This window comes from Capricornis sumatraensis, chromosome 6 (genome assembly GCF_032405125.1).
Source record: "Capricornis sumatraensis isolate serow.1 chromosome 6, serow.2, whole genome shotgun sequence".
NCBI lineage: Eukaryota > Metazoa > Chordata > Mammalia > Artiodactyla > Bovidae > Capricornis > Capricornis sumatraensis.
In genome coordinates this window covers 119,706,515-119,732,988 of record NC_091074.1, presented here as the reverse complement: position 1 = coordinate 119,732,988, position 26,474 = coordinate 119,706,515, and the positions used below count along the sequence as shown (strand labels likewise).

At 48.5% G+C, this 26,474-nt stretch overlaps 1 protein-coding gene across 1 annotated transcript in view; it reads left to right on the top strand.

Annotated features, from left to right (window-relative positions):
- DCDC2C (doublecortin domain containing 2C) overlaps positions 1 to 26,474 on the top strand; it is a 102,871-nt gene that overhangs the window by 32,293 nt on the left and 44,104 nt on the right. Inside the window, exons 7-10 of the mRNA XM_068973662.1 lie at positions 4,415 to 4,541; positions 7,474 to 7,574; positions 8,983 to 9,051; positions 14,848 to 14,908. Coding sequence (XP_068829763.1) covers positions 4,415 to 4,541; positions 7,474 to 7,574; positions 8,983 to 9,051; positions 14,848 to 14,908 — 358 coding nt within the window. The remainder of the gene's footprint in view (positions 1 to 4,414; positions 4,542 to 7,473; positions 7,575 to 8,982; positions 9,052 to 14,847; positions 14,909 to 26,474) is intronic.

Genomic DNA, 26,474 nt, shown 5'->3' with positions numbered 1-26,474 from the left:
GTTGGTGTGTGAGGAGGTGCTTTGCTCCACATGACCACGTCTGCCACACGAGAGGGGAGGGGCTGTGTGAGATGTTATCTGTGCAGAAAAGTATTGTTTTGGTTTTGTTTTGATCAGAGAAAAGCTTACTGCAGGGCCAAGCAAGGAGAACAAGTGGCTTGCACTCAGAAACCCTGAACTCCCCACAAAGTATTGTTGATGTCAAACAGAATTCTGTGTGATCTGCAGCAGAGGGCAAGCCTGCTCCTGTGTTTGTCTGGGGTTATCCGTGTGGATTCTTTAATGAGGAAAAAGATGAACCTTCTCTGGATCTAATTGGGTGCCTAGGAAGTGGGTGAGACCTTCTCCACATATTATGACAACAGATTCCCTTTCTTATAGCCAAGGACTCCCACCTAGGGAATGCCCAAGGCTTTAAGAGCGAGTGTTCTGGACTCTGATGTCCTCAGTTGGAATCCTGGCTCTGGTGACCAGTGGTGAGACTTGTCACCACTGACCTCTCAAGGTTTCTATCGGTGAAAGCCGATTCCCCCCTTTCATTCTTATTCCTTCCCACAGGATTCCTGGCATCAAACTTGCTTCCAAGGGCATAAATTTCTAATTTAGGCTAATGTAGATACCTTAACAGAGTATTAAAAAAAAATTGAAGAGCAAAGCTGTTTGCTTCTTATATCTTGATTTCCGTTGAGAACAAAATGAAAGAGTTTATCTTAATTTAGTGGAATTTTAAATTGCACTGTTAAAAATGCCTATTTCTGAGAGAATGGCAAAAAAAATCATGATTAACACACTTGAACTGATTGAACCACACTTGGGACACAGCCTGCCTCATTTGATTGGCTTAGTTCACTTACTGTCCGAGGCAGATATTTGAACATTTGAAAATATGTCCTTAGGACCCTGCCGATACCTTAATTCTTTTTTTTTAATTGTTTTTATCTTTGGTTGCTGGTGTGGGCTTTCTCTAGTTGCGGTGAACAAGGGTTGCTCTCGATCGTGGTGCTTGGGTTCCCCGTTGCAGCGGCTTCTCTCGCTGCAGAGCACAGCTCTAGAGTCCGTGGGCTTCAGCAGTTGTGGCGCTTGGGCTTCGTTTTCCCCACAACATGTAGAATCTTCCCAGACCAGCGACTGAACCTGTGTCCCCGGCTTTGGCAGGCGGATTCTTAGCCGCTGGACCACCACTGAGTCTTAGGAGCCTGCCAATGCCTTAAGTGGTCTAACTAACTTGAACCATGACTCTGTTAGTCCAGTGAAAGTGACTGAAGGCAGCCACTCCGATTTTGTTACAGCAAATTCAGTTTTGTAGCACCTGCATTTACTGTGCAGGAGACAGAGACACGGGTTCAGTCCCTGGGTCGGGGAGATCCCCTGAAGGGGAACATGGCAGCCCACTCCAGTATGCCTGCCTGGAGAATCCCAAGGACAGAGGAGCCTGGCAGGCTACGTTCCATAGGGTCACAAAGAATCAGACACCACTGAGTGACTTAGGACACATGCACGTGTCTTCCGAAGACGGTATCTGTTACCTTCCAGAGAAGTGTGGTTAATTTAACAAACACTTAAAATCGGGTTTGTATACTAAAATGATATTATATGGTGCAAGTCTCCGTGAAATATTGGCAAACAGTTACTGAGCATTGTATTTATATCATATTCACAATCAGAATGTTAATATTACCTGTTTCTCTTTGGCCATAAAACCCAAGTGTTGGTAAGCAAATAGAAGAACCGAGCACAGCACTGGAACCCAAGTGTGGGTGTGTATGGGTGCCCGACATCCGCACTTTAATAACCAGGCCCTGACTGCGAAGTTTAGTGTGAGATCAGTGCTCTGGAGCTGACATTTGCAGGCTGACGAGGTCAGGTCCACACAGCGTCACAGGACAGTCAGGCAGTGCTTGCTGCCATCTTCCGGCAGCCTGGGGATGCGACGCTCAGGTTCAGATGTTAGCGAGTCTTCTACGTTAGCAACGCTCAGAGCCGAGACTGGTTTGTCGATGGAAGGTCTTGACCCGCTTCGGAACCAGGACATTCAGTGGGAAGCCAGAGAAATGCCTTGTTCCAGGAGGCGTGTTGTTTTCCCCCAAGGATGGATTGCCTCTGAATTGGTTGTCGCGCTCGTCAGTTAGTCCCGGTCTCGTTCGTCCCAGGTGACCTTCGGAGGCTGTGTTTCACGTGTTGGATGACCCGTTATAGTGGCATTAAAACAGCTGGATTGGGTATGGCAGCTCTGCAGGAAAATATTACTTCTCAAAAACCGCACGGTAGTAAGCGCAGTGTTCCTCAGGCTTATTTTCCCAAAATGCTTTCAATAGGAGGGCTTCCCTCATAGCTCAGTAGGTTAAGAATCTGCCGGGAACGCAGGAGAGACCCGGGTTTGATTTCTGGGTCAGGAAGATCCCTTGGAGAAGGAAATGGCAACCCACTCCAGTGTTCCAGCCTGGAGAATCCCATGGACAGAGGGGCCTGGTGGGCTACAGTCCATGGGGCGCAAAGAGTTGGACACGACTGAGCGACTAATGCTTTCACTTTGGGGCTTCCCTGGTAGCTCAGCTGGTAAAGAATCTGCCTGCAATGCAGGAGGACCCCAGTTCGATTCCTGGGTCAGGAAGGCTACCCACTCCACCATTCATGGGCTTCCCTGGTGGCTCAGATGGGAAAGAAGCCACCTGCAATGTGGAGACCTGGGTTCGATCCTTGGGTTGGGAAGATCCCCTGGAGGAGGGAACGGCTCCCCACTCCAGTGTTCTGGCCTGGACAGTCCATGGAATTCTCTGGACTGCCTGATGGCAGCTCTACAGGATATTATTTCTCAAAACACCACAGAGTAATAAACTCAGTTTGCCTCAGGTTTATTTTCCAAAAATATTTCTAATAGGAAGAAAGATGAAGGAACTTGAAAGCAGAGTTGTGTAAATATTTTGTTGTTTTCCTGGGCTGGGTCTGCAGTCGAGTCAGGGTCCACAGAGCATGCCGTGGTATGGAGACCAGATTGGCGCGTGGATGGTGGATTAGCTAGAAATCTGTGCCCAGGCCTGTTTCTTGAGCGGGGTGACCGTCCCGCGGTCCTGCCAGGGCTTCTGTTTCTATCGTCAGGAAACACCCAGTGGTGTGAACAGGGCGTGTGTCCGCCTTCGCCGGCCGCCCCGCTGCCGCGGGAACTCCTGGGGTGCCGGGAGCAGGCGTCTGACCACGACGGGCGTGCCTTGCTCTGTGCTGTTTGTCCAGCATCGTCTCTACTTTTGTGCCCTTGTGATGAGGGGATGGGGGGAATAGTTCCTTGTCACTGTCCTTTGAGTGCTATTTCAGAGATAATAAGCTCAGTATATGGTGTCTTTATCTTAGAGGCCAAAGATGGAAAATGCCTGTGACAAGGAGGTGTGAGTCACGCCAGGAAGAACCAAGCAAGTTTTCTAAATCCTAGCCTCTAGCTGCCTCCAAGACACAAACATCATGTACCATTTTCTGTTTCTAAAACCAACTCTGCCAAGGCCTTGCCTCCTATACTTATGAACACAGTTTCAGCTTGCAGGAGAGCCTCCTAAAATAGGTAGAAAGATTTTGCATGGTGCCTATATGTGGCTGAAGGACTATTTTCACACTGTAATTTCCACAAGGAAGAAACCCCTGGTACTGCGTAATACAGATAGTTTCATATATAAATGGTACAAGTTCATGGTTCTAGTTTGACATTTTATTAAGTGACATAGAGAACTCACAAGAAGGCACGATACAAATACTGTCTTCACTTCCAAATACTTCAGTAAAGAAGGAATAACGGAGAACTGAAAACGGTGGTTTGTATGCAAAGATGGGGTAGAACTGGAATGGTGCTCAGAATTAGCTCATCTCACACTGTGATCTGGTTATGCTTTGTTATTATAGTTTATAGTTTTTTGGGTTTTTTTTTTTTTTTCAGAAATCTGAGTTCCCCTCAGTTGTAACCTGAACACACCTCCCAGGCATTTTTTTTTTAATTAGAGGTGCTCCATCCTGCCCTGAGGGTCCAGTGGCGGCCATTTGGTGGTTGTGGCTGAAGCACTTTTTCGGAGGCTAGCAGGAGTGTCTCTAGAGCCCCAGTGACCCCTACAGACCTGCCCCCCACCCCACACAGGCCAACCTCCTGCAGGCGCACAGCCCCTTCATCTGGGCAGAGAACCACTTCCCTTCCTGCCGAGGTGCTGCCCCTGGTGTTCCTCGGAGGAGGGAGAGTATTTCCACCACTTTACAGAAGAGAGATGTAGCGACGGCATGGTCCAGATGGTGTGAGAAGGGGGCCTCTTGGAGGTGCCTGGGTCCTCTCCCACAGGTCACCTGGGGAGCGTGCACTTTCCCCGGCTCTCATCAGAATAACCGATTAGACGGCTGCACACATCCACGCTAACGCGCTTGTTTTTCTTCGTTTGTACCTTAGGAGGATCCCAAAGTGAAAGACACTCATAAACAGGACAGCGTTTCACCCAAAGCACAGGATTCTGTGTTTTATGCCAAAGAAGGAAAACAGGAACCAAAGGCAGAACCTTTAATCCAGAGTGGGGCAGGTAAGGTGAAATTCCGTGCGGCTGCTGGCAATTCAGAATGCTGCCAGGTTGAGAACGTGCTTTTCCAGACCAATTTCATCCTGCAGAGATGAGACTGATAATGACCTGATTTAAAATCCTGACTAACTGTCTGATTTATTAATACATCGGTTAGCGGTGGGGCTGTGGTGAGGGGAGTAAAAAAGCAAAATTCCACGGTTGAGGACCGTGGGCTTCTCCTGTCAGGAAGCCCAAGATGAACACAGGACTTAGAACTCATTCTGTCGTCTGTCTGGACGTCAGGGTGGGCATGTTTTCCCTGAAGGGCCATTGACACAGAAGACAACCAGCAAGCGTGTCAGCCTTTTGAGGGAAATGTGAGCGTAAAAGCCGTCTGAACCGTTTGGAGTGTGAGAGACTTTAAAAGACTAAATTTCAGAAGTGATTCTAAAGCAGATAATTTAAAGGATACTCCTTGCAGTCCCACTCCTCGTTTTAGCGCTATTCCAAAACTACAACCGCTGGTACCCTCGGTATCACTGCCGATAGTACCAGCAGGGGGACCGGGGTCCCGCGGGGGGCTACCCCTCGGTCAGCGCCACCATCGGGGTTCCTGGCGGTGCGACTGCGGTGGCGGTTACCGGCGCTGCTGTTGCTGCTGCTACTGGCCTGTTACTACTGCTGTTAGCACGACTGTTACTACGGTCATTACTGCTACTGTTACTACCATTGCTAGCACTACTCTTGCTATTATTATTACTGCTACTGCTACTACTGTTATTAGGATTACTGTTACTACCACAGTTAGTACTACTGGTACCACTATTGTTAGTGCTACTGTTAGTATTACTGTTACTGTCAGCACCACTCTTACGACTGTTACTCGTGCTATTTTTACTACTACTGGCCTGTTACTGCCGTCATTACTGCTGTTACTGTTAGTGCTGCTAATACTACCATTATTAGCACTACCATTATTAGTGCTACGGTTACTACCATTGTTAGCACTACTGTTACTACTATCACTACTGCTACTGTTACTACTATTATTAGTATTACTGTTCCTACCACTGTCAGCACTGCTGGCCCCACTATTACTCGGGCTACTGTTACTACTGTTGTTAGCACTACTGGTATTGCTGTCACTGGTATTACTGTACTATTACTGTTAGCACTGCTGTTACTACTATTATTAGTGCTATTGTTACTACTATTATTAGTATTACTATTCCTGTTAACACTATCATTGCTAGTATTATTCGTGCTCCTGTTACTACCGATATTAGCTTTGACGGGGGTCCAGGCACTGAAGAAGGTGCTTCTGTGGCCGTGTTCCCTGTAGGTGTGATGAATGCTTAGGAGACCCAGTCCCGTGGCTGGCTATGGAGAGAGAAGAGAGTGGCTGGAGGCAGGGGTCCCCTTGCCTTCTCCACAGCATCTGACAAGTTCGAAAGTCCTTTCTCTTAAAGCTGTCCTCTCCCTCAGCTCTCGGTACCACACAAAACGACTTCTCTTTTCTCCTCTTTGCTCGCTGCTTCTTAGCTGCCTGTGTTTGCTTCAAGCTATAGTGTTGGCTGTTTCCCTGACGTTTTCCTCTGGCTGTCCCCCCGCCACCGCCCCCGTGCTCCCCATCCCAGGACAAGGCGTCGTCCTGCGGTGCACCAGGCTCTGGTCTGGACATGCAGGGGTGTCCAGACACACTCTTTCTATCCACGGAGCTTGCAGCCTGGCAGGCCAGGCAGATGCACGAGCACCGAGGTCATCCTGAACTGAACCACCCTCTGAGGCCATCACTGAGCCTGTTGAACCTTTGTGACCCGAAACTCTGTAATATATTAGTGGCAATAGAAAATTTAACTACTGAGTAAAGCCTTTCTTGGGAAGACATACCCTGTGGGCGTGGCCCGGGTGGCCAGGCGCAAGGCACGCCCTCCCTCTGGGAGGAGTGTGGTGTCCTAGGACTCACACTCCGGCTGTCACCCTGCTGGAGCGGGGGCCTGGGAACACTCTGTGTCTGCAGGGGGCCCTCTGGGTCTGTTTGAGGACTGCCATGAGTGCTATTATCAAAGGCACAGAGTGCTAATATCAAAGGCACAGCTAGAGGGACCTCTGGGACACAGTGGGTCCTGCCTCTCTCCTCTCCTCTTCTGCACCTCATCCTCCGGCCCAGGGTGTGGGGGTGGCTCTTCTCGGCCGGGGGCTGGAGAGGGCAAGAACGGGCCTGTGGGGGAGGGTCCAGGACTCTCGACCAAGGAATGGGATGGGCTGCGATCACAGCCTCCCACTCTGGATCACGAGCCCGTCGGCGGCCGCGTCTGTGTCTCCTTGGATGTTGGAGGAACTGCCTGGGCCACTGCTTTCTCTTTGCTGTCTTCTGTTGCTCTTGATCAGGATGAGGATAAGCTTTTCAAGAGTCTTGGGATTTTGTAAGCTTTTAACTCATCCCATTGTAATGCTAATTACATGATTTTATCTGCCAATTCAGTTGAGTGGCTCAAATATACAGCTTCAACCCCTGCCTGGTTAAACCCAGTTCTTGAATATGTTTTGAAGGCGTACATCTGCGTGTCCTTAAAGTCTGATGCTGATGACTGGCAGCTTCTTTGCATTTGTTTCTACCTGAATGAGCCGGACACACACGTGTCGCACACTCACTGTGTTTGTCTCTGGCCTGAGGCCCATGAGGGGTGGGACACAGGGCTGACCTGGACTCCCAGGGCCCGGGACCTTTGTGGACACAGTGTGGATGTCTAGGGACACCAAGCCCAGCACCTGGCCTAAAGCAGAATCGGGGCAGTGGGGAAACGGAGGTGGTGTGCAGGGCTGTGGTCCCTGAACCAGGCGGCCCGACAGTGACACAGGAGGCTCTGAGAAAGCTGAGCTGAAACTCTGGTTTGGGTCAGAAAAGGCCCAATGCACATCAGCTTGAAGCCACTGTGTTATTTTCCCGCAGATGGTGACGTGTTTAAAGCGCAGACTCCTAACCAGGAGACCCAAGAAGCCCCGGAAGTCAAGGAGGCCCCAGACGTGCACTTGGAGCTGCCTGTGGACAGGGTGGGTGGCCCTTCCCCCGCCTGCATCCCCGGCCCCTCCCCCAAGCTCTCCCTGGCCCCTCTAGAATGTTCTTTGCCCCCTGCGGTGAACACCCTTCAGATCCTGGCCTCACATTTGCCTGCTCCTCTTTCCCCTAAGAATCTCCTGCTACCAGGACCCTCTGGTCAGCCGTCTAGGCTTGTGACTGCATGCCCCGCCTTGTCGTTTTTTGGTTCCTGTCTTTTCCCCACTAAGCTGCAAACTCCACACCAGTGGGATGGTCTGCGTTGCTTACTTGTGTAGCCCCTGTTCCCAGCAGGGGGCCTGGCAGGTAGGAGGCTCCTAGGAATCACTGGCGGAGAGACAGGATGAGTGATGTCTTCAGACCCTGTGGTCGGGAACCAGGGATCTGTCCCTTCCTAGCTTCCGGCTCTCCAGCCTCAGCCTCCTGTCCCTGCGGTGAGGTGGCATCACTGAGCCGGTCAGCATGGGCACCGAGTGACGTCGTGCACGTGGAAGTGTCCCATCCAGGGAAGCCCTGCGTGGCCCCCGGAGGAGAAGAGCAGACAGATGAGCTGGCCGAGGGGCTGACCTCGAGGCCAGGCTCCTGCACAAGAGCAGAAGCCAAGGGCTGCCCATCCAGGATCAGCTGGCAGGAGCTGTCGGGCCCTCAGGGCTCAGCACTAGCGTCAGTTGGGTCGCTTGTCCCCTCACTTTAAGTCAGGTGTGGCTACATGAGCTTTCATCCCCGATGACACACGACGTGTCCAGGCAGAGGCCTCAAAGGCCAGTGTGCACTTGACCACGTGCCCTTTCTGCCTCTGAGGTCGTGGGAGCACCAGGGGTTGGAGTCTCCTGGCTGGCTGACTTTGGGAGGCCCTCATCTGCCCCAGAATCTCTGGTGGGAGCCTTTGATTTTGACCCCAGAATACACGATTCTCAGAGCGGAGAGGGGCCCCAGGGAACCAACTGCAGCAGCTTGTTGCCTTTTGCCAACAAGCCTTGACCACCAGGAAGGTGCCCACACAGAGCAGTGTGCCCACGGCCTTGGAGCGAGCAGGGCCAGGCAGTCTCTTGGACCCGGAGGGGCGTGCTGTTCGGGGTCCCCACGGGTACCCTGGGAACTGCAGAGGGTCCGCAGGGACCAGTCTCTCCTTTTGACCCAAAGGGCATTTGCAGTGTTTCTTAACATTTTTCTCCAGCAATTTTATTACAGAGGTTGGCATTCTTTGGCACAGCCAAAGGTAAAAACTCAGAGCAGATTCCATCCTGGGTGTGAAGAAATCTCTGTGGGATACAGGGTGGCTTTTATCTCTGCCCATACAAGCGTCAGGAGGTCACAGGGCTTCACCCGCTCTTTGCGGCTTGGAAGGACTGTGACGCTGGTTGACTGTGACTAAACCCAGCGTGTGGTGTATTTTCTCCCCAGAGACCAGCCGAGATCGTCAAAGATGCTGAAGAGACACACAGACACACATCTGATTTTGAAGGCAACAGGGTGAGTTAATTCAACGTTCGTTTCGTACCGCCTAGCCTGAGTCTATGGCACCTCTTCATCCTTGTAACATGCTGGGTGGAGCGCCCATTGGATGGGCAAGGGTCGGAGAGCGAAGTCTCCCCAGGGTAGAATCGTTGGACCAGAGTGTGTGTCTTCCGGGCGGGCTGTACCCACCCAGGTCTCTTGTGTGTCAGAAACTGCACGTACTGCTCATGGCTCCACACTGACCCTAATTGCCCTTTGCTGTATTTCCGGTCACAGACTGAAGAGCTTTTCCCCCAACGACCCTCAAGATGCGTCTTTAGAAGGGGGGAAGGGGAGGGGAGGCTCTGTTGTTCTGAGGACCCCGGGGCGTTGGTTTTGCGGGGTGTCCGTGCGGTGTAACAAGTCTTGGCTGAGGTTGCGTGCGGCACAGGCTCTGCAGTGGCGGCGTGAGCTCGCTCAGCACGCTCTGCCTGGCCTGGGCTTTCTCTCTTTCCCGTCCAGTTGCTTCAGATCTGCCATCGCTGCACGCAGCCTGTTTCTTCCTGTAGTGAGTGATGAGATTATGTGCCTGATCTGTATGAAATGTGTGTGCTGGGAAAACAAAACTGATGCCCTTCTATTTTAACTTTTTTAATCGAGATATATTTGACAACTAAAGACTGTCTATTTTTAAGGTGAACAATTTGATTGTTTTCGACTCTGAAATGGTCACCATAATCTAGCTGATCAACAGAGACGTGTGTGTGCAGTGAGAACAGTCAAGACAAAATTCTCTTTAAATGTACAGTCCATGGAGCTGAGAAACAGATTTGGGGGATTTGTTTTAAACATTCTATCCCTAGATTTTTTTTTTTTAAGTGGCTTCTTAAATTCTTGGTCCCAGGCAGGAGGTTGTGTAACACACTCGGGGTATAGAGTCCGAGTGTGTTCTGATGACAGAATATGAGCCAATCTGCAGTATGATGGCCCTGCAGGTGACCGTCTCCTGCTCTGAAACTTGCCCAGCAGTGTCCAGGCTCCACGCGTGGGAAGGGGGAGCAGTGACACCAAGGTGGGGGACTGCGAGGTGCTGGAGCCAGAGTCAGCCCCTGGTTCTTGTACGTCATGGAAAGGGGTGTTTGTGGGAAAGGACGTGGGTCCTCAGGAAGCTGGTTCAGGTTTTTCAACCTGAGCAAGGTTATGATCTGAAACAGACGGCTAGAGGGAATAATCTTTCAAATGATCCTTTTTCCTTCCTTACAGTCTTAACTATTTCTGACCAGGAGGCAGCATTCAGGGAAAGACACGCTATGTCCAGACACTTAGGGAAGCCTTTCAGATGCAGGTGGGGGGTGTTTACGAGGATGCTCACGGTGGGTGACGAGTGTAAGGCTGTGTCTGGGGTGGGAGGGCTTTGGTCCCAGGGCGCTGGGTGACCAGGGGCCAAGGGTCTCCTGCTTGCCTTGGGGCCCTGGAGGAAAGGGCGCTGTTAGGATCCAGTCGCAGAGTAATGGGATGTCGTGGTTTAATGGGAACGCGGCATCCGTGTTTCATCTGCACTTAGTTTGTGCCGTCGCCGGGAGGTCTGCACGCTGTCGGAATCCATCTCTGCCTTACTGACTTGTTCTGTAGATACATCTCCTCTGGCCTCCGGGGCAGCTGTGTATTAGCCGCTGACTTCAGGCAAGAGACAATTGCTTAGCATGTATCAAAGTGACTTTCTCAGTGCCAGCAATATCACTGGAGTAATGGCAAATACAAGCACCTCGTTTGTTCATATCTGGGCTGAGGACCTGAGCTTTGGGGCAGAAAGGTGATAAGGAGCCCAAACAGGATGACTTAAGTCAGGCAGAAGGGCTGGATGGGGCCAACGCATCTCCATGGAGCTCTGTCTGGGGGGCGGGCACGGTGCTGGGACTCGCATCCCACCTCAGCCACACGTGACTCTTCCAGGTGGCACCAGCCCCGCTTTATAGAATCAAACCCAGCGAGACGGAGATGTGAGCGAGTCTACCACGCCGGCAGTCAGGAAGCAGGGTGCTGGGCTCCGAACCCTGTTTCGAACGCTCTAGAGTCGGTCTCTTCTCCTCCCCAGGAGCGGCCTGGCTGCGTCCCGCCCCTCGGAGGGCCCACTCCGCGCACCGGGCTTCCAGGACGGGCGCTCTGTGGCGCTGGGTGCTGGCTTCCTCGTGTGCGAGGCTGCAGATGCCTCAGTCCTGTCGGGTGCTCACGACTCATCTCGGCTCCAGCACGAGATGATCAAAAACCCCACTGGTGTGAAAGGCCTCTGAGGTTGAAGGTTGTCAGCCCTGAAATCTAGCCCATGTTCTTATGGGATCACAAGGAGAGCAAGCGTTGTATAGGCGCTGCAGCAGCTGGTAACGCTGAGGAAAAGAAGTGATACTCCACACTTCCTGGCCGAGAGGCTGCGTGACCTACCTGCTCGCAGTGGACTGGGGTTTCTCTTGGCACTGCATTTATTGGTTCATTTGAAAAATCGCCCTTGTGATGTTTATTCGACGTTGGATATATAGGTTCCTTAGGCATGTGGCTTCTGGCCTGATCACCCTCCCCAAACTGACCGTGAAATCCTGAGGGGCTGATAGGCATCCTGTATGGAGTCTAGGACAGTGTCTTATGCACAGTAGGTGCTTCATAAATTCTATGGAATTGCTTCACCTTGCCTGTGACTCAGTTGCTTAAACTGAACTGTGTGATGCTGGGATAAAATGGGAGTGACCGTACTAAGCTGTAGGATAGCATATTGTTATGAACAAAACACAAGAAAAGCTATGACCAACCTAGACAGCATATTAAAAAGCAGAGACATTACTTTACCAACAAAGGTCCGTCTAGTCAAAGCTATGGTTTTTCCAGTGGTCATGTATGGACGTGAGAGTTGGACTAAAAAGAAAGCTGAGGGCTGAAGAATGGATGCTTTTGACCTGTGATGTTGGAGAAGACTCTTGAGAGTCCCTTGGACTGCAAGGAGATCCAACCAGTCCATCCTAAAGGAGATCAGTCTTGAATATTCATTGGAAGGACTGATGTTGAAGCTGAAACTCCAATACCTTGGCCACCTGATGCAAAGAACTGACTCATTGGAAAAGATCCTGATGCTGGGAAAGATTGATGGCAGGAGGAGAAGGGGATGACGGAGGATGAGATGGTTGGATGGCATCCCCGATGTGATGGACACGAATTTGAGTAGGCTCCAGGAGTTAGTGATGGACAGGAAGCCTGGAGGGCTGCAGTCCATGGGGTCACAAAGAGTTGGACACAACTGAGTGACTGTACTGAACTGATGAACAATATTTAGAAATACATATTATGTTTCTGATGTTGGATCACAAGGGTTTCTGTTTCATTTTGAAAGTTTTTAGGATAAAGCATATTAATATATAGCCTGAGACTCGCTGTTCTGACTGTTTATTTTGTGCTTAATTCATCAGACCATTGAGTTCAGGGGTGTGAAGTGCATTTGCAGTGTAGCACAGCTACGTCCTTAGGACACTTTAAATATGTTAGTTACAGTCAGGACAACTTTGCCCACACCTGACACTTTAAAAATATTTTCCTTCTTAAAAAGTTGGGATCTTATCAATGTTAATTAGCTAATATATTCTGTGAATTTATAAAGATGATGTGTGTACTTTCCCCCTTTATCTAGTTCAAGCTGTGCTCCTGACACATGTTTTTAATTAAGCTGGGTGCTTGAGAACTGTCAGAGTCGAGGTGGGCTGCAGTCTCTCCCTTGCTGCTCGTGGCTGATTTGTTTGGGTCCATCCATTGTAGGGCATTTCACATGCAAGCAGGACTTCTTAATGAGTGCTGCCTGCTAAGTTTGTAAAGCACTGTCTAAAAGTTTAGCAAAGATTCAGCCCCCTTCCAAAGGAATGTGAAGATGAAGTCACAGACCATGTGTTTAGGGCTCTCTGACCTGGCAGCAATTCTGCACCCTGGGAAGAGTTCAGAGGGGTCTGCAGGCAGGTTTGCGAAGGAGTTGTCCAGCCTCTGGGACTCTAAGCCTTTATATCTAACTCTGAGATATGGGTTATCAACCTTTTAATTGATTTTTTAAAAGTTTTTCCTGCCTTCAAAAAGGTTATCTGTTTAAACATGTCCTGGATAATTTTGTGTATCCATGGAGTGGGGAGGGAGACAGGTTGACGTGAATACTTTGAGTGCTCTCCATGGAGGTTATTCTGGCACTTTCTACTGCCTTTTGGCACTTGATTCGAAGAGCCAACTCATTGGAAAAGACCCTGATGCTGGGAAAGATTGAAGGCAGGAGGAGAAGGGGATGACAGAGGATGAGATGGCTGGATGGCATCACCTGCTCGTGGACGTGAGTTTGAGCAAGCTCCGGGAGTTGCTGAAGGACAGAGAGGCCTGGAGTGCTGCAGCCCATGGATCACAAAGAGCTGGACAGGTCGTATCTGAACAACAACCTCATCACTGCCATTTCAAGTTTCTCCCGCCCTCCAGGCTCCTTACTAAAACCAGCATCCTCATTAAGCTTTCTGGATCCTTCAGCAGGAGGTGGTGGCTCTTCCTCCACGACCCCAGTGGCGTTTCGTTCGTATTTCTTACACCATCTGGATCACAGGTTGGCTCTTCTTAGAGTTATTTGAGCGCTTCTCCTGTGTCCTCTGACAGAGTAAGTTTTGTGAAGAAAGACTTTATTTTACTGTATTCTTAACAACGCTCACAGCGCCCGGCACGCAGGAGTAAGTGGTCTTGAATCTGATCAAGAACCCTGAGCACAGTAGACGCCTGTTGTGTAGTTTGCCTAGAGGCAGGGCTGTGGCCAAGCTGGGACCAAGAAGTGATTCCCAACAGAGAGAACTGGAAATGAAGCCGGGTATGCAGTGAGTCTCCAGAGACTACGTCTTGAGAAGTCACCGAAGCCTTGACCTTTCTGTACGTGAAGATTAAATCCTCTTCGGAAAATACCATAAAGTCAAAAGTCAGCCAAAATATGGAAGAAACTATTTGCAAGGCAAATTTTCTTAATTTACAAAGAGTTCATTAAGTCATTAATATAATCCCATAAAAGAAAGGTAAATGAGACAGGAATTTCACAGAGAAGAATACAAATCAACGAAAGATGTAAGAAAATATATCAATGTTATTCCTACTTAAAGAAATACAAACAAGAGATGGTGAGTTTATTTTAAAAATCAGGTTGACAGTTTCCAGGGCTGGGATGATACAGGGGGGTTGAAATGCTTCTTAACAGGGTCAAAGGTAGATGGTGTAACCTTTTGGGAAGGGAATTTTGCTCTTCCTATAAAAATTAACTCTGCACATGTTTTTAAACCATCATTCCCATAGCTAGAACTATCCCACAGATATAAATAAATCCCACAGATATAATATGCTCAGAAATAGAAACAAGTGAGAAATTCATCCTTTGGGGTTGGTTGATTAATTTATGCTTCCTCCATACAATGGAAAACACTGCGGCTGTGGAAGCAATGAGGCACGAGCGTGCTGAGCGTGGGGGCTCCAGAGCATTAGGCGAAAAAAATCAAGGTGCGACTGGGCATATAATAGTCTGTATTTTGTGTAAAAACATGTAGTTAAGGTGCACACAAAACTGAGCTTAGAGTGGGGAAGGGGTAGTGCCTGACCAAACGGAAGGGAAAGAGGATCCCAGCAGTGGTAGCCTGGATGGTCAAGGCTTAGACCCAGCCCCCGAGGGATACTCGTGACAGGAAAGAATCTGGCCCAGCCAGGAGGGTGCGAGGAGTCCAGGAGATTAAGGGTGTATTTGACAATATCCTTCTTGCGGATAGTTGATTGCTATATTTATTTTTTTAACAATAGGAAAAAGAAGAAGAAAAGCTGTATGAAGATAATGGAAGGAAGGTTTGTATCAACAGATTCTGTAGCTTTGTGCTTCCTATTCTGAAGACAGACCTAACAAGATGATCAAAGGATTCCCAAACCTTGTCAGCTGCTTGTTAGAAATACAACGTCCGTGTCTCCACCATCCACCATAGCTCTGTTCCCTAGAGGCAGAAAACCAACTCAGAGGGAGGGAAATGTGAAGACATTTCAAGCAGGTGGATGGATCCGCTGGAAAAGCAGATAAAAACAGGGGAGGGAAGACTCCTTTAGGGTCATGTATCAGGAGACGCCTCCCCTAACCCCAAGTTATCTGCCTTCAGGCACCTGGAGACACCCCCCGGGGTTGTCCAGGGAGCCAGGAATGCTCCACGCTGTCAGGCTCAGGATGAACGAGTCACAGGCTGGGGACATCAGGGGAGGACAGGCTCCCAAACCACGAGGCTCATGGCCCCCGGGAAGGCAGGGCTCTGGCCGAGCAGCCGGCCCCCCGTGGCGGGCGATGGCGCGTCCGGCTCCATGGCGTTCCTCTCCAGTACAGTGTCCTAGGTAGAGTCAAGGTCTCCTCGTTATTTGTTAAATGATTATGTGATCATAATGATTTTTGTCTGAGTACGTAGGAATTGTTCACTTAGTCTCCTCATCACTCCATAAAAAAATACCTGGGCCATAAATACTAATATTTGGGAAGGTGCCTAATCAAAACCAGCACCTGGAAGCCACCTGAACTTTGACATCACGTCAGCTCATCCATCACTCACCGCGTGTGACCTTGGGACCCCTTGACGTTTCAGAGCCTCAGCTTCCTCTGCTGCAAGTCTGTTCTTCAGCAGTTTATCACCAAATCAACCCCCGGGATTAGTGACTATGTGGATAAAGTATGCTCGATGCTACGCTTTCCATGTATATGAGTAGAAAGAGCGAATTGTGGGAGGATCCTGACAGCTTCAGGGGAGAGGGCGCAGGCGGCCTGCAGTTCCACGTGTGAACATGTTCCTGTGAGAGGCCCAGGGAGAGGGCACACACGAGCTGCAGTTCCACGTGTGAACATGTTCCTGCGAGCAGCCGAGTGAGAGGGCGCCAGACTCCCGTCTTAGTGCCCCTGTGAATTTGCAAGTGTCCTTTGTTGAGTAATTTTACCTCTCGGAACCCCATTCATTCATCGACATTTACAGGTTTACTTTCCTCGAAAGAATCAATTGTCACAGTGGATTTGAAAGTTCTCGAAAAGTATATTTATGTTTAAAATGAGGTTTGTGCGATTTCTACTGAAGCTAAATAATGAAAGCACACGTTTCCAGTTGGAAAGTGGGCACTGGGTTTTCCTTCTCTTAGCCTTCTCGTTAAAAGCAGTGTGATCAGTTTTATCCAGCATTCTGTCCTTTGGAATGTCCCTAGGAAAGACCCCTCAGTGACCAGCCTGTGCAGAAAAGACCACATTGTGTTCGCCCTGATATCCCCAAAAACTGAAGTCACATCCACTTGGCCTTCAGTGTCCGGTGATTCTCTGGGAAATTTACCATTCGTTCGAAGTAGCTATTACTTGCTCTTTTAATCAGGATGTTTAGCCAAACACAGTGGATGAAGAATGCAGACCTTGAACGTGTACAAACTGTGTCGTGAACACAATTTCACTTCCCTGAGCCCCAGCGTCTTTGTTTGTAAAGCTGGGAATGTCTAACCTGTGAAGTCAGTATGGAGATTAGAATTATTCTTAAAAAGCCTTACACAGTGGGCTGAGAGTTAATTATAGCAGTTATTACTGTTATTCTCCAGTCTCATCACGGTTTCTAGCAGAGGTTTCAAGTCCTTAGAGGTGGGAATTTGATTTTATATTTTCATTTTTGTCAGCATCAGGCACATACAGTGCCTTACTCATAGTTAGCATTAATTGTATTTTTAAATCGAAACTTCTTCTCTGCTATCTCATGTTTTAAAATTAAGAATACTTTACCAAATTATGAACAGTTCAGTGTTCTTGTAGAATTATTAGCAGATACAAATAAGAAAAAATGAAAACATTGAATTCCTGTTTAGAATCTGTTTTCACTTTTGTGTATATTCTTAAGACTATTTTCCACTTTTTTTTTATGTAGCATATTAAAGGAACCATGACTCTGCTGATAATAGAAACGTATTATTTTAACAAGTACTATGAATCAGTATTGAGGATATTATCAGAATTTACTTTTTTTTTCAATATACTTCAGAATGGTGATTTTATTTATTTGGAATAAATGCAAACATTTTGAGCAAAGCTGCCATTCATATAAAAAGAATACCCCGCCCCCACAAAAATGACAGACGAATCAGGCGCTTGTATGGAATTCTTCCAGAACAACGTTAGTTTCACATCTTGGGTATCCTCTTGGGTGTCATTTGTTTTGATCAGTTAATTTCACGCCAGCAGTTTTACTTCTCTTTTACTGGAATAATTATGTTATTGATTTCTCACTGGATATATTTGTGATTATAAAGAAATGTTGAGAGTCTTAGGGAAGTACAGTCGACCCTTGAACTGCAGGGGTCTATTTACATGCGAGTCTGTTCAGCAGTAAATATCGCCCCACTGCAGGAGCCCTGGGTGGGGCTGCAGGTGTGGACCCTTGGACGGGGAGGGACCCCCTATGCCGAGGGCCAACTGCTAGTTACGCTCGGATTTTTATCTGCATCAGGCCCAACTGCTAGTTACGCTCGGATTTTTATCTGCATCAGGCCCCCCGAGCCCTCCTCCAAGGGTCAACTCTAAATGGATAGAATCGTTTATCCAGTAATACATTAAAAATGGAAACTAAAGTTTAAAACCTTAAATAGATGTGAAATCACTCTGGTCCGTCCTGCGTCAGCTGATAATAACTGAAGCCAAACCCGGCAAAGGGCACTCGGGCGCCCTGCCGTGCAGGTCGGTGGTCTGGTTTGTCTCCCCTTCGTGGGACGTGATCAGAACACATGAGCGCTCTGGGCCGACAGGCATCCAGGCTGGCTGCCTCAGTGGCAGCTTCTAGGTGCGAAGCGTGTAAGGAGACAAAATGATACTTGTGAAAAGTTTTCCAAAGGCCTCAGAAATCAAGTAAACTTTGATAATAAGTGTGCTATCCGTCACAAAACACTTCCTAGATAAGATTTTTAACACACGTATTCCTTGATTTATGAGATGTTTCATCTCATAAAACATATGAGATGTAGAGATGCGTCTTGCATGTTCTATGACGTCGTCATGTGTCCGGGCTTCCCTGATGGCTCAGCTGCTAGAGAATCCACCTGCAATGCAGGAGACCTTTGATCCCTGGGTTGGGAAGATCCCCTGGAAAAGGGAATGGCTACCCACTCCAGTATTCCAGCCTGGAGAATTCCATTCACTGTATAGTCCATGGAGTCGCAGAGAGTCAGACACGACTGAGTGAGTTTCGCTTTCACTATGTATGATTAGATCAAGTTGAAGTCTCTTCAGATGAGTGTTAAAGGCAAGGCTGGACCAGACCTCAAAACCTCTGGAGCATTAAGTGCTGTCACCGTGGTGGAAAATAGCAGATTTTGTCTGACTTTAACGCATTTGTAATTTAGCCCATTGGAAAAGCAAAAGAGAAACAGTACCCAGCAGCACATAAATAGAGCTCACATCTATTTAAATTTATTCCCTGGGACACATGTAAACTTAAAAATAATGCACATTTGGGTGTTGCTTTGTTCTGTTAAAATCTTGATGTTTATAAATTGGAACATTTAGAACACAAGCCTAAACTGAGACTCTGCTGTCTGGTGTCTGATTTGACAAGGCAGCACGGAGGGTCATTTTGTCTGTAGGTTATTGCCCTGCTGCTAAGTCACTTCAGTTGTGTCCGACTCTGTGCGACCCCATAGACGGGAGCCCACCAGGCTCCCCCGTCCCTGGGATTCTCCAGGCAAGAATCTTCTCCAAGGTTATTGCCCTAGGCTGGAATTAATGTAAGCTCGTCAAGGGCAAGGCTTGGATTCTGCACGTGCAATGAACCTCAGAGCTTAATCTTCTTGTCCAAGAATGTTCTGTTAATAGTGCTGTTGATAGTGTTGAACTAAGGCTTCCCTGGTGCCTCAGAGGTTAAAACGTCTGCCTGCAATGCAGGAGACTTGGGTTCGATCCCTGGGTTGGGAAGATCCCCTGGAGTAGGAGATGGCAACCCACTCCGGTATTCTTGCCTGGAGAATCCCATGGACGGAGGAGCCTGGTGGGCTACAGTCCACGGGGTCGCAAAGAGTTGGACACGACTGAGCGACTTCACTTTCACTTTCAGAAGCAGTGCCCAGGTGAGAAAAAGGGGCATCTTCAGATGGCCTGGCCGTGCCGTCTGTGAGCGTGCAGTGTCAGCCTCGTGGAGGACGCTGATGGCGGCTTCTCTCCCCGCGTCCTCTCTTCCTTTCAGGGGAAGGCAGATCCCCATCCTTCCCCTGAAGAAGTCTAACTTCAAAGTTTCCCCTTCTGGCCTGATCGTCCACTCTTTCCCTAAAGCCGTGTCTCTAATCAACTCATGAGGTGCCTCTTCCAAGAAACTTGTCAATTACACTTTAATGCCCTTTTCTTTTGGCAAATATGCATGCTACTTCCCTCCTGTCATTTTCCCCTGATTACTCCCAAGTTATTGTGTGTGTGCGCGCGCTTACCAGGTTTTCAGCAGCTCTCTCTTGCGTGCCGGCTTCTCTTTTTCCTGCAAGTGGCCGTTCCTTCCGTCGGGCCGTGACTTCTGCTGTCTTCTCTGCCAAGGAGCATGTGTCATTCAAAACATTCTTCGCTGAACAAGCCTGGGCCTCCTAGAACTAAAATCCGAGATGAGAAAGATCGGGTCCTCTCATAGCTCTTGGTCTGCAGTGTCTTCCTGTGGTTGAAAAATGGAAAACTGCAAACCGTTATGACTCTGGGTAGAGTCATAATAACAAGAAAATTGGAATAAAAATGGAACGCTGTGGGTAATTTGGATGCAGTGGAGAACAGAAATTGCCCATCACTGATGAATGTTGCGTGCTTTTATTTCTTTTTTAATTTTGGTTTTCTTGTTATTATGACTCCACAGTAAATAATGCTGTGGATCAAAACCTCCTAGGATGAGGGGTTTTGAAAGAAATGTTGTGTGCATCTCTGCTTCATGTGGGATGCGTGGGCTGATGAGATCAGATCAGGAAAGTGACTTGATATGTTTCCAACTGTAAAATGAGTGATAAGACCGAAACACCTTAAAAAAAAAAATCAAGTAGCAGTTTCTCTCAATTGACATAAATCACATATAAGTGATTGAACGCACTTAACAAGTGGTGGGCTCAGAACGTGAGGCATTTCCCATTGCCTGCAGCTACTGATGAAAACACCTTTCAAGCATCTTGCTGAAATACAATGCACACAGAATCCAAAACAGTAACTTACCCTTGTTACCTGCTTTATCAGGCAATCGGCAGAGGGATTTCACTTAATTCCCTTTGCCAGAAATGCCAATAAAGCTGGGGAGTGTTTGATCTCTCGTTGTCTCTGACTCAGGATTTTTGTGACCAAATGAACTGATTTTTGAAATTCGCTGCCTGCCCAGTATCTTTACCATTTTTTCCCTTGTATTATTTTGATACCACTTTGTCACTACAGCTGAGTGTTTTATTCCTTCCCTAAGAGGCAAGGTTAGCACTGAGCAGCAGTGGAGTTTCAAAGGCTAAGTATAAGTCATCAATGCTAATTGGGCTTTGGTGAACTAAATGTTTTAGAGAATTACAGCTTCAGAAAAATAAAGCTTGGATTCCTCTATACATAGGAGATTCCTTTGGATTCAGGCAGAAAGAGAAATGTTCACTGTTGAATAAAAATGCTTTATCTTCATCCCAGTTGCAGGCATATATTCTGTGAAATGCTCTGCATTATTGAAGTGGAGGTATTGAATTGATGTTTGAGAACAGAACAGACACAGATGAAGTGGTCTGTCTTTTCATATGGTGGGCTCCATCCGAAAACTTTTGTTGAATTTATGCCAATGTTAGAAATGATGGTTAGGGACCTGACTTACTTTTAATTATGAGAATTATTAGTATGAGCTCCATCTACAATGTTTCTGTAAGGGACCAAACAACCTAGGGTTTAGACCTGTGTAATGTGGACAGGACCATACATATAATTTTTGGAAGCAAAAAGTAACACTTAAAAATTTCATTTCTGAGAAAGCTTTATTGGCTGCCTGTACCAACCACTTTCTGGAAAGATGCCTTTAGGTGAATTCAGAACTTAGCTGCCAGAAATTAATAGCCATATTTTGGAAGAAAAACTATCTTTTCCGTGAGTAGTTTCAGTGGGAAGAAAATCAGAAACATGAAGAGAGGGGCTGGAAGGTCCATAGAAATGTTGAATTGACAAATGAGATTGTTTGGGGCACTTTGTCTTGATTCCATGTATTTTCTGTGGTCCTGGCAGCTTTTCCCTGAGAGAGAGCTAAGATAAGAAATAGCCAGGTCTTTGGGATTCAAAGCTGAGGTTTACTGTTGAGCTCACAGAGTTACTATCCATGAGACCGTGTAATAGTGGTTCAAGTCAAGGCATGTTTCCTATTTATTCATTTTCAGGGTTTGTCTATATTGATATTTGCAGGAGAGGAGTCCATGGCGGGGCAAAAATCAGTTCTATAAGTAAAAGTCACATTTCTGCTTGTGAATAGAATAAGTGGGAAGAGACAGGCTCTTTGGAAGTCGTAAAATATCAGAAAACAGGTTTCCACCTTAGACTCAATACTGCACCTCACAGATCGGTGAGGGCTACAGGCACAGAACATGCGTGCATGCCAGCAATCTCTGTGTTGATCTGGATGCAGTGAAACGCCCTCCCAAGCATCCTTTCCTCCCATCCTCAGTGCTGGAAGCCCGCGTGACAGCGTTCTCTGTCAGCTCCATCCAAACACGCATCACAAAGCCTGCGCACTGGTACCTGGTAAATAAACCCGCGTTAGACCAGCCACTGACTCCCCGTTCTAGCCGTCTGTCCGCGGAATATACTGGGTCTAAAGACCCTGATGCTGGGAAAGATTGAGGGCAGGAGGAGATGGGGATGACAGAGGATGAGATGGTTGGATGGCATCACCGACTCAATGGACACAAGTTTGAGCAAACTCCGGGAGTGGGTGATGGACAGGGAGGCCTGGCGTGCTGCAGTCCATCCGGTCGCAAAGAGTCGGACACGACTGAGCGCCTGAACTGAACTGTTGGGACCTTCAAATGCTGGTTGAGAGGCTCCCCCTCCACAATAATTATTCTCGTCTTTCCTTCTGCTGAGGAGGAAATAGAAACATCTCTTTGCTTCTTTCAATACCTTATTGTTTGGTAGTTTCCCTATCACAGTAGAAGTATCTTACAGCAATTTCGAATCGCCAGTGAGGCAGCGCCGTGGGCTCGGTGTCTGTTCAGGTGTGAGAGGCTCTGCGGTGCTCAGATGCACCAAGACGCAGACTCGTCGCCCGATCCAGGGATCGCTGCTCTGCTGAGTCTGGCCCAGAGACTGCGGGCTTGGGGAGGGGAAGCTAGCGGATGGGAAGAGGGTTGGGCCGGCTTTGTTTTTAAATGTACGTATTTATCCATCTGTGCCAGGTCTGTGGGGCTTCTCAGGTGGCACTAGTGAGAAAGAACCTGCCTGCCGAAGCAGAAGATGTAAGGATGGAGGCTCAATCCCTGGCTCAGGGAAACTCCCTGGAGAAGGAGCCCACAGCCCACTTCAGTGTTCCTGACTGGAGCATCCCATGGACAGGGGAGCCTGGAGGGCTACGGTTCTGGAGTGTAGACTCGGACATGACTGCAGCGACTTAGCACACGCGCGCCGGGTCGTATGTGCGGCGCGAGGGGTCTCTGCTGCATCACGCAGCATCTTTGCCAGGGGGCCAGTTCTCTAGTTGCAGCGCCTGGGCTCTGGGGCACGAGAGCCTAGTGGCCGTAAGGTGTGGACTACTGCATGTGGGATCTTAGTCCCTTGACCAGGGAGTGAACTTGCAGTCCCTGAATTGGAAGGCGGATTCTTAACCACCCGACAACCAGGGAAGTAGTTAGAACTGTATTTTTAAAGCAAAGTCTGTCTTCTTGCTTGTGGTATATATGAGTATGTAATTAAAAATAAAGAATCAGATTTTAAAAGTAACAAAAAGCTATTTTGATTGGTGAAGCTGGTGACTTCTTTTTCCAAATTCTAGTTCGGAAATTCTCCTTGCAAATAGTGAGCTTGAAAACTGCGCCTGAGTTTGTTTTCAGTCTTGGAGGCATGATGTGTAAAGCGATGGTGGACTCAGGGCTCCGCTATTCGAGTCAACGCACAGCATCCATTGTTTATAATACGCTGAGTGAATTAAGTGGCGCTGTATCAGATTTTGATTTGATTTGATTCTTCAGGTGGTGGTTCTCAGACTTATTCTCAGGACCCCTTTATATGCTTCAGTAATTGGGGGCTGCAAAGACCTGTGTTTACACGGGTTACATCTGCCAGTAATTACCATATTGCAGTCCCACCAACAGTGTGTGAGGGTTCTCTTTTCTCCAGAGCCTTGCCAAAATTCGTTGTTTATTGTCTTTTTGATGTTAGCCATGCCGACAGCCGTGAGCTGATACTTCACTGTGATTTTGATTTTTGTTTCCCCGGTGATTAGCGATGCTGAGCATCTTTCCACGGTCTGTTGGCAGTCTCTCCTGTTTGGACCACTGGTGTCCTTTCAGCTCGGCTCCTGTGTTCCTTTGACATGTCCCTTTGATGCGTTTTGTTAAGAACTCTCTTTGTTTCTGTTGCTGCAGGTGTCTCCTTGCTCATCTTGTGCTGTCTGCCTTGGCTTCCCACTTGTCTAAGGGGCCCTGGTGGCACGCCCTCACACTCGGCGGCACTCTCTGAGACTCCCGGCTGGAATCCGCTTGCCCTCTGTCGTGGTCTCTTCCTCCTGGGCTCTGCTCCAGGGAAGCCGGCGCTCTGTCCGTTCTCTCCTGGAGGAGGCTGTGTCCTGAGATTCCAGCCTGGTTGTTGCCCTGTGATCCCACCTCTCCCATGAGTTGTAACCCTGTGGATGATCTGACTTTTTCCTGTTTTTCGGTTGGGAGCGATTCTCTTCGCAGCTCTTTACATTCCAAGGGGGAAGCCGGGCCATTCTGATGTGGGGATGTTTGAGAGGACAGGATGCTCATGGAAAGCAGTTACACTTGGGAATCAGTGTGAACTGGGTCCATAGGTCCTGGTCTCCAGTATGGAGTCCAACAGAGAAGGGCTGGATCCTGAAGCTGGACTAAGGGAACTTATCTGGTCCAGGGTGACCTGTGGGCTTCCTTGATCTTGGACTGGGCTCCCAGGCCAGGCAGCGTAAGGCCGGCCCGTGGTGGACCATGGAGAGGTGGGGGCCTTCCAGCACAGGCTGTGTGGTTTGGCATACCACTGTTTTTGCGTGTGTGACAACCTCTGGCAGGCTGACCTTTGTTGCAAACGTCAGTTTTCAGCGTCCAGTTGTAGCCGAATGTTCCAGTCCCAAGGGCTCTTGCTTATGTTCAGAGAACAAAGTTTCAGCTGCTAACACTGACGGTTTCTATTTCAGGAAGACAATTCACGAATGTCTTTTAAGAAAAAGTTTCCCTTAAGACACAACACAAAGAAAAAAGGTATGTCATGTAGATGTTGAAGAAATAGAAATGTGTATATTCTGTAATAATTCAGCCATGCGTGGGGATACTGTAAGATCCTGTTATAAACAGCTAGTCAGATTTGTCTCCTGAAACGTAGTTAAAATATGCATGAAACACTTGACTGAGCAAAGGTCTTATGTCCTGCCCCCATAAAGCCTCATAATAATACCACCACCAACTTAAAAATTCCTTTTCTAATTTCTTCCAGACCTATTCATTAATCATCATAATGGTTTATATTTGTAGTTTTAAAAGCAATTTACAATAGATTTTCCTGTACATGCCTTCTAATGTAGCGTGTCAACCATGAGGAGCAGGAAACGATGTATCACAGTATTAAATGGCGCAGTGTGTTGCAGACTGTGAAGATGGATGTGTTCTTAACCATTTGTCTTTTTATCACGTAAGGTGGTATTTTATGGATGAGGAAAGGGAGGCATAGACAGGGTGCTTGCTTCCTAGGGTTGCCTGGTGATTTCCTAGGTTCCCGAACTTGCAGCGTTGCAGCCAGAACTCACAGAGTGTGTCTCCCTTTTTTTGTTGTTGTTTTAAGTCATTATTGAATTTGTTACAATATTGCTTCTGTTTTAGGGTTTTGGTTTTCTGGCTCAAGGCATGCAGCATCTTAGTTCCCTGACCAGGGATCGAACCCACACCCCCGGCAACGGCAACGGCAATGTGAGGCGAAGTCTTAATCACTGGACACCCCGGGAGTCCTCAGGGTGTGTCTTCTGAGGTCTGAAGCCTCACGTCTGGGGGTGGGGGTGGAGCCCTACAGTTCACCGCGGGGCTTGATCGGCGGCTCAGATCTCCAGCAGCAGCTCTTTCAGTTCATTCAGTCGCTCAGTCGTGTCCGACTCTTTGCGACCCCATGGGCTGCAGCACGCCAGGCCTCCCTGTCCATCACCAACTCCCAGAGCTTGCTCAAACTCATGTCCATCGAGTCGGTGATGCCATCCAGCCATCTCATCCTCCGTCGTCCCCTTCTCCTCCTGCCCTCAGTCTTTCCCAGCATCAGGGTCTTTTCCAATGAGTCAGTTCTTCGCATGAGGTGGCCAAAGTACTGGAGTTTCAGCTTCAACATCAGCCCTTCCAATGAATGTTCAGGACTGATTTCCTTTAGGGTGGACTGACTTTACTTCAGGATTGTATGTGCTTTCGATGTACTTTATCCCCCCTACAAAGCACCTGCAGGCTCCTCTCTTTGGAGTGTGGTGATTACAATCCTGTGAGACATTCGTGTCCTGTGAAAGGAGCCAGTGGTCAGGATTATCCAACACTGTTGCTCCCCGCCCTCCCCCGTGGGCTCTGTGTGTGGGGACCTGTGGCTGTTCCCCTCGAGAAAGGGAGAGGAGGCGTGTTTGCCACGGAAGAGGTTGAAGAGGTCCCGGTAGCTCGTATGGAGGCGGGTCAGCCCGCACTCCCGTCTGGTGGGCAGGGAATCACCCGTCACCTCTCAACAGCCGACGCCCTTTGGCGTTTATGCTTGGGAAACCTGGTGCCTCGGACGGTAAAGGATCTGCTCGCCAGGCAGGAGACCTGGGCTTGATCCCTGAGTCAGCAGGACTCGCTGGAGGAGGAAATGGCAGCCCACTCCAGTATTCTTGCCTGGAGAATTCCATCGACAGAGGAGCCTGGTGGGCCACAGTCCATGAGGGTTGCAAAGAGTCAGACTCGACTGAACAATTAACGCTAAACGTAGATTAAACCAACCCCGGGGGGAGCCTTGAAGGGAAAAGAGAGCTGAAGGAACAGTTGGAAGATTTCCCGTGGAAGAGGTGAGCATGGAGTCTTGTCAGGACCCCAGAGGCAGAGCCACCAGGAGTCGGAGGGTCCCTAGAGAGGCTGGGTCAGGGAAGGGGCGGTGGCTTCAGGCTCCAAGACAGCAGAGTTTGCTGTGCGACCTTTCATTCTAGTTCTCACCTGCGTCCTGGGAGGAGCGACAGACCCAGGGAGACAGGGTTCCTCAA